The 7827-nt window shown below is 37.1% G+C and overlaps 1 protein-coding gene across 1 annotated transcript; it reads right to left on the minus strand.

Moving 5' to 3' along the window:
• Positions 1-249: 249 nt before the first annotated feature.
• LOC138015906 (protein Wnt-7b-like) lies at positions 250-5937 on the minus strand. Its single transcript, XM_068863033.1, has 4 exons — positions 5802-5937; positions 5492-5718; positions 3976-4250; positions 250-1217 (listed from the first exon to the last, which is right to left on the minus strand). Exons 1-4 carry the CDS (start codon positions 5885-5887, stop codon positions 729-731), a joined length of 1077 nt encoding a protein of 358 aa, XP_068719134.1. The 5' UTR covers positions 5888-5937; the 3' UTR covers positions 250-728.
• Between the last annotated feature and the right edge of the window lie 1890 nt (positions 5938-7827).

Raw genomic sequence — 7827 nt, forward strand, 5'->3', positions numbered from 1 at the left:
GAAGTGGACTACCTGTGTTTAGTTTGAGAAGCTAACAAAAAAAAAAAACGTTCAAACTAAGTAATACTTTTTGTATTCAAAACCACATTCAAGAAGCATTCATATGATAGTTTTAAAAATCTTAAAATCAGACAACTCAAAGCATGTGCAGTTGGTAGACATAGCGTCATTAGTTACACCCCGGCATTTGTTTCCGAAAGAGGTGTGGTATAAGAACCTCAAAAGATGATGCAAGACGATAAAACGATGTTTCATGAAGCATATATTTGGATGTCTTTATTGTATGATATGCTGCATGCAACACGCAAACAGACCCTGATGAAGGAACCCAGGTCTCTAAGAAACTACTTCGGTTTAAGTTTAAGACTTTTATTACCTATACTATTGACTTCTATTACCTATTACCTATCTGTCTTACATAAATCGTATCACCATAGCTTTACGTCAAATCAGAATACATGCTTCTTGTATCTCAGCAACGTTATATAATAAAGGTCAATCCACTTGTCGTAGTTGAAGTGAGCTCGGTGCTCAAATATTTCCTTACAAAGATACCTCTTAGAGAGAAATTCGACGTTTACACTATCGTGTTTGACGATTTTTGTTACGGTCAGTTTTCCTATTGAGTACGTTTTTTTTCTTACTTAACTCTTGCCCTATTCATGCGAGTTCCATTACTCGCGAAGCTTTCATTCACCTAAGGGAAGCACTTAGTGTGTCCTATTCCTTTACTTGCAAGTATGCTTTACAACATTTTGAACACACGTCTTGCATCTGACCTCACAGCACCAATGAAATTTGCATTTGCATCGTGACACCTGCGTGAAGTTGTGCGTGTTGTATCCGCGCCCGCAGCACAAATAGCTACAACGGTCCTGGCCAAGCCCCGTTAAGTTACAGATCCGATCTTTTGTTCCGATAGTGCCCAATGTCTCATTGCTCATACAGTATACGTAGTCATTAAGTTCTCTTATATACACCAGACTCGGGGAAAGCGGCTTTTTGTCTTTGTCTGATGATAGAACAAGATATTCAGCAATTAAGCCGCCGTTGGTATTTGTCATCACGACCTCAACGCGAATAGCATGGTTGTAGAGCTCCTTTACGCGCTTTCCGATCTCCCTAAGCGAAGGCAAAGTCCTCCAGCAGGTGCGAGTGGAACAGGCTCCTGAAATCCCATGGCATTTGCATTGTAAAACCAACTTTTCTTTAACCACCTAAAGTGAGCGAGAAAAATGGCCAAGTTTAAGGCGAAATTTCAAAGCTCCGTTTGCAGATGACTCTTCAAAGCACTCACTTCACCATTAGTCCTTTTTTCCGTTCTTTTTTATTTTCTTTTTATCACAAATTAAGGCGTTATTTCAATTGGCCTACATTATTTATCATCTTGTATATTGTTTTCATCTATCTGCTGGACAGACAGTCCTGCCGCCGATGATAATTGAAGTTTTGATCGTTGAGACGTACTTATACCACACCTTCCCCCGTAAGTAGGAGTTGTGTATTTCTTATTACTTATTTCAAATTGTGAGCATTTAACAAATGTTGAAATGTCGATGACAGTTGAATGCTACCAAGGCTGGAATTGCATTGAAAAGCGGAAGGATGGCAATAGTCTAATTTAAGAATAACGACAAAAATGCGTCAATTCGAGTGAAGTGCATTTATATTATTTCTTAAATATGCAATTATTAAGTCACTTAAATCCAGTGTTAACTTGAAACTGAGCAATTTCTCAGAAGCTATTGGAGCATTTCATCTTAATATTAATAAATTGGTTATATTTGCTTTTTTGTTAGATGTTAAATAACTTTTCTTAGTTTCAGCTAAGTTTGATACGAGTTGTGCGACACGAATACTCATAGTGTCGTGGGAAGATATTGGCAACGGGTTAAGGACAGTGGAAGCCTATTGGACGAAACGATTCCCAGAATGCAAGGGTAGATTTCTTAAGCCGTCACCTTAGCTTTTTACCACTGAAGACGCAAGTGTTCAGTGCTTCAGACAGACATGCCATTATCTATTTAAAAACATCTACGCTCACAGTATGGACCCTTCCTGTAACTATCACTGAAAGAGGTCTCAGACCGTATAATACAGTAAAAATGAAACAGGCCAAAAAAGGGTACGCCAGCCAATGCAATTACAGATATCACTTTGAACTGCGGCTTGGCTTAGGTGATGTTTTTTTTTCTATCGTCGTTTAACCGCCTAAGAACGCTCAAGAATAAACACTCTTTCATCGCCCCGACATTTACGAAACGCATTTGTATTTTCTTCTGCATGAGAAAGAATTGTTTTCAAATTGTTTAATAAGTCACCCTTAAGATAACAACTTTATCTCCAAAACTAATATCTGCGACAGTATTTAAAGTGCCCCAGAAGTAAATTATGTTTGAAAAGTCTGTTGTTAAGTTACCAGCTGTTCAAATATCCACAGTTAATATCAAACTCCACAGGAGGGCTTAGCCAAGCAAGGTTTTAATTACCACCAAACTCGCCTTTCAATCCAAGTTTTTTGACCAAAGTATGAAATTTTTATCAATCTAACAATGGATCAAATTGCTCCCCCTCAGTGAATAAAGAATTTTGCGAGAATAGCACATTCAATTTAATTATCTGCACACCTGAGTTGGCTTTAAATAGTTTCAATATTTTGAAACATCATCGAACATTTCGAACATTTCAAGGAAACGCATAGTTAGCCATGAAATGCAGTCATTGAAAAAACTGGCAACTGGCAAGGAAACGGTGTATTGACTAGTGCTACTTCTATTCCAAATTGAACAACAGCTTTGAATAAAAAAGATCTCCAACACAAATTATCCGAATGAGAAGAAAAATGAAACGGATATCGTCTGCAGAATGAAGTAAAGAAGCAATGATCTTAAAAATAAAAGTCTGCTTTTACAGCAAACAATATTTCACCGTGTCACAAAAGAAAGCGATTCATTAATGTTCTTTAGGAGCCACCAAGAAGGAACCTTCACAAATGTACAAATATCAGCTGTGGGAGCTTGGGAGGGACAGAAAACAAAAAAGAAAGAGTGGTCTTGAGCAAGGCGGAGGTATGGTATAAGGCGTTTCATGAAAAAAAAAAAAAAAAAAAAACCAAAAAAAAAAAACAAAACAAAACAAAAAAAAGGAATAAAATTTGAGCGACAGAGGCGTGATCTTCAAATTTAATTAGTCTTTTGACTTTAGGCATTTCTGCCTCGGTCATTTTAATCTCAACAAACCCTTTGTGTCCCATTGTTCACCTTTCATTCTTGTTCCTACAATTGCTAATAAACATAGACCATTCTGATCCAGCCCGCTGAGCTGGCAGCTTATGAAATGATAAACACGAAAGAAAAAAGAAAAAGAAACGTTTTGACATGAAATGGAAGGATGTTTGGTATATAGGATAATTGTAATTTTAAAGTGAGACTAAAATTCGTCAATTTTTAAAACGAAACTTAAAATATTATTTTTAACAGGTAGTGCATTAATTTGAGCAAGCTCCTCTAGTTTTGGAATGAATATATTTATCCCAAATTGGTACCTTCAAGGAAATAAATTTCTGTCTAAAACGCTTACTATATTCAAGTAATACACAGTTGGATTGTTTTCATTTCCCATCGTGGCATTCTGTGGTTTAAATAGCGATCTGTTTCAATAGTGTTAGATCATTTTTTATGATACAATTTCTTTAGCTCTTGTATCAGTTCCAAATGAATTATGAATCAAATTTTAAAATAACTCTTCTCTTGCTAATAAGAATAGAGAGACAGATAAGATTGAAAAGTTGTGTTGAAATCTATTTATAGAAGCCACATTGTTTGCTTACGTTTTCGTGAGGGTAATCTCCTTTCCATATTTTAACTCGACGAGTCGAAACACGGGGAAAGTATTGAAGTGCAACGAAGAAACTCTGTGATTGTTTAGCAATCATTACCATTAAATAATTAGAAAAGCAATTATGTCATGCCTTACCTGCCTGCCTGCTCTGTTGTTATGCTTGTTCATCAGGTATATGCCATCCTGCCTGTATCGACGACCGTTCACGAAACGACTGGAGAGGTTTAATCCATAGCTGATATCGACAGAACACCCTCCCCACAGCCAACCTTTCTTGCTCGCCTTTCCCGTCCACAGTTTCCTGTCGCAATTACACTCACTAAGGTTTCCCATACTGCAAGCTCTGGTAATAGTGTATACAACTCCCGCGGAAGTTATAGCCTGTGTAAACGCCGCTTCCTTGGTTCCGGCTGCAATGAACAGGTCACAAAAACTGAAATTGATATGTTTTGTAGTAAACCATAGTAAACTTTTATCGCTTGTAAATTCATTTGTTAAATAGGTTCTGATATTCAAGGAGGACCAATTTTCTATTTTGCTAAAAGTGGTTTCTGAATAAAGGAGACCCCTGAACACTGTCTATTTATTATAAGAATCAATAGCCCGAAAAAGCCGGGAATTGCGATTCATTATTCAACATAGTTGAAAGGAAACTTGTTGATATTACAGAAAACGTAATCAAATCTAGAGAAAAAAAACAACAAGCAATTGAACGAACTAAGAATAGCGTTTTGTTTTCTCATTAAGGCATAATTTTTCTTATTTAAAAAATGTCTGTACAGCAAATTTAATTGATATATCTGCAACAGGAACTACAACGTTAGGCCAGCAATACTTTGCATTGCACTTCCAAGATTATGGGCCATTCACTTAAAATGAGAAGAAGGATTGAACGTTTTCAGTTCTTTAAATATCTTGAAACTGGGGAAAAGAGTCTTTTCTCGGTGATTTCTGGTTAAGAAAAAGACTAATAAAATATGCTGGCCGATACTAGCAAACAACAAAACTACCCTGCAATATCTAAACTTATTAAAATATTACGCCTCCAAGGTTAATGAGTAGGTTTTAGGTTGACGAAACTAGTTCTTAAAGAGAATTCGTTCCTCAGCATGCAACATGTTGCAACTATTTGCCTTCGTCATAAGACGTACATACAATCTATGTTAGGACCTGGTTGAGAAACATTGCTCTGAGGTAAATTCAGGTGATAAGGCTGAGCTGTTTTTCTATAGAAAAAGGGTAGCTTACAGCTTATATCAATCGAAGGGAAATGCGGGATCGATCTCTTGAGGCACTCCCGTTGCTCCTGTGTGTGTGACTGACACTGATGCCTGGAACAAACTCATGGCGCTTACATGTCATCATTTTAAGAATTTGGCAATTTCGAATATTGGCCCATCCATATCTCGAAAACTAATCAAATTACGCCTAAATCGTCAGTGACACGTTTCGTCTCAAGTGCCAGTATCTAGTACTAATTTAAAACTCTTCAAAAGTCCTTAACATAAGTGGGATCATTTACCTTAATTGAAAGGGAACAAACAGGTAAACACTTCTCAACACTTCGGCACGGTCACCTACCAAATTCGGTGGCAGAAAAATACCTCCTATAGTGCATAAGGCAGCCTGAAAGCACCTCAATCTCACTTACGTATAGCTCTGTCATCAAAGGCTGATATCTGTCCAAGAAGACTGCAGTTCCATCTGTTTTTACGAAACTGAAATTTGCATTCATCTGCGCCTTTTTGGTAACCTTCTCTTATGCAATTGATAAGTCTGGGGTGTTCTTCGCACATATTTTTCTGTTTAAGAGACAGTCCAGGTATGCGGCTACAAATCATGCTTGGTCTAATTTCGGTGGCGACTGACGAAACAACACTGTCAGAATGTTAAGAGATAAAAGTCTGATTAAATTACTGTCTCAACAGAGCATAGGAACGAGAAAAATAAGTTGCACTCACAATAACTTATTCGCCTCCATCAGGTGATTTGCAAAAACAGTTGCAAGTATGATGCCCATTATTTCTATAGCCTGATGGATTTCCATTTTTGTAAACACAGCCTCGCTTCTTTATCGAAAGGGAGACACAGATCCGTGAAGTTATAAATCCTGGTTTATTGCTAAGTCCTTCACGGTGATTGGTCCAAATAAAAATTTAAATTTTTTTTAATAAAGTTTTGTAACATGCCGAACAATTGTATATATATTAGGTTTTTAATATTTCAATGTTTCTTCATCTGGCAGGAAAAGCGGCATTTCGAAACTTATTAAACGTCTCTTGTCTAAAGAATTCAGTTTTTTGAGCCAGCCTTTGCAAAGTTTGTTTCTTAAACCAAGCAGAGGGCTCACAAAATGGAGAGTGCTCGTGGGATGTTTGTTCTCATTAAAAATCAGCGATAAGATAGTGATGATTTAACAGAAGATTATTGAGGCGACCAAAATTTTATTAAACCATTTTTCAGACAAAATAATAACGTATGGGAGCTTTTCAGGGGTATCTAAAAAACAAACATCTATGTCATTGTTGTTAAATTCCGGTAAATCTCTTCTCTTTGATGTGCCGGTATCTATGTCTTAGTGAACAAACCTTTTTGGCTTTGAACTTAAGCGACAGGACTTACGGGGCAGACTTCGAAAACTCCGGACCTATGCTTGTCTCGGATGCGTTTTCCGATGTTCCACTGATACAATGTGGAAAGGAAATGCAATATCTTTGATGATTCTTTCTGGACCCATACTGATGAAAAAATCTGGTCACATTATTAAGCTTCAAAGGGCTGGCTTTGGAAAATCATGGCATTAGATGTTTGCAAACATATACTAAAGTCTGTTGACGCTTAAACCGTTTGTTTGGTAATATGTCTGGTTTTTATTTAAGACATCCAGCTGCATTAAGTATCCCTTATTTGTTCCATAGGATGGCGCGAGTAGCAGAATCATAGTGAACCAGTTTGGTGATCGATCCCAGACCGGTTGTGTCAAGAGATGTACATTACGTCAGAGATGAGAATGCTCTATTGTTCGGGGCATTTTCGTGCACGTAATTGTGAACCTTGTAGTTACTACTCTGAGGCACGGTTTTGAGAAACGGGAAAAAGAGAGACAGAGAAACATTCTGTACTGAGAAGGGGACTGAATTCAGATACATATTGTCAATTTGAATCAGTAAAGCTTTGAAGACGACACGTGCGTGAACTTAAAAAATGCAATTGCAGTTGAACCGGCAATGCTCATTTCTCTCTGTCTTTAAAAATCTTGCAAAGTTTTATGTCTTAGATATTTCATTTTCAATTTGTGGCAAATTTCTTGTCTTTTTTTTTCGCCTGTAAAATTTTTGTCCTAACTACGATTGAAACAACTTATTGGCGGTAACATTCAGAAATATCCCTGAGTAATATCTTCCAAAGGCAAGACTGTTGCGTTTTGGTTAATTTTTGTTAACCAGCATTTTTCGGTTTAAAAAAGCTGCTTTAGGTTTTTTATGATTGCTTTACTTTGACTCTGTTATTAACTGAAAGACTATGTTATATAAGTGATGCAGAGCGAGAGCCGCGTTTCTTCGAATTAAAAAAAAAACACCAGCATATTTTGAACGGAAGATCATTGCAATCGATCAAACTTACAATTATCCTGAGAGACATTTAGGCTTGAAATGGTACTTGAACCCATAGCACTGGGAATCAGGTGTACGCTTCACGCGGTATTAGGGACCTTTAGATTCTAGGACGAGGACGAGAACGAGTACGAGTTTTGATAACCCGTATGATTAATCTTACTCTTTGTTAGCAGTATAGGTTGCTCAGTTATATTAATTATTCTTGTTGCTGTTAACTGAGCCTTTTTTTGCTGATCGAAAAATACCGAGACTGCTACCGTGTTGTTGACTTGTTTTGACACGACGATTTTTTTGTAAAACCTCCTACTAAATTGACGACGGTATAACGATTTCCCGCCAAAATAACGCTGGTTTGTGTGCGCTCGATATT

The sequence above is a fragment of the Montipora capricornis genome, chromosome 9 (assembly GCF_036669925.1).
Source record: "Montipora capricornis isolate CH-2021 chromosome 9, ASM3666992v2, whole genome shotgun sequence".
In the NCBI taxonomy this organism is placed as follows: domain Eukaryota; kingdom Metazoa; phylum Cnidaria; class Anthozoa; order Scleractinia; family Acroporidae; genus Montipora; species Montipora capricornis.

Excerpts from the sequence above, each read along its gene's own strand:
- LOC138015906 (XM_068863033.1), bottom strand. The coding sequence starts at position 5,887 with ATGGAAATCCATCAGGCTATAGAAATAATGGGCATCATACTTGCAACT. Across the intron at positions 4,251-5,491 it reads CTTTGATGACAGAGCTATAC|CCGGAACCAAGGAAGCGGCG; the intron begins GTAAGTGAGATT and ends TGTTCATTGCAG. Across the intron at positions 1,218-3,975 it reads ACAACAGAGCAGGCAGGCAG|GTGGTTAAAGAAAAGTTGGT; the intron begins GTAAGGCATGAC and ends CGCTCACTTTAG.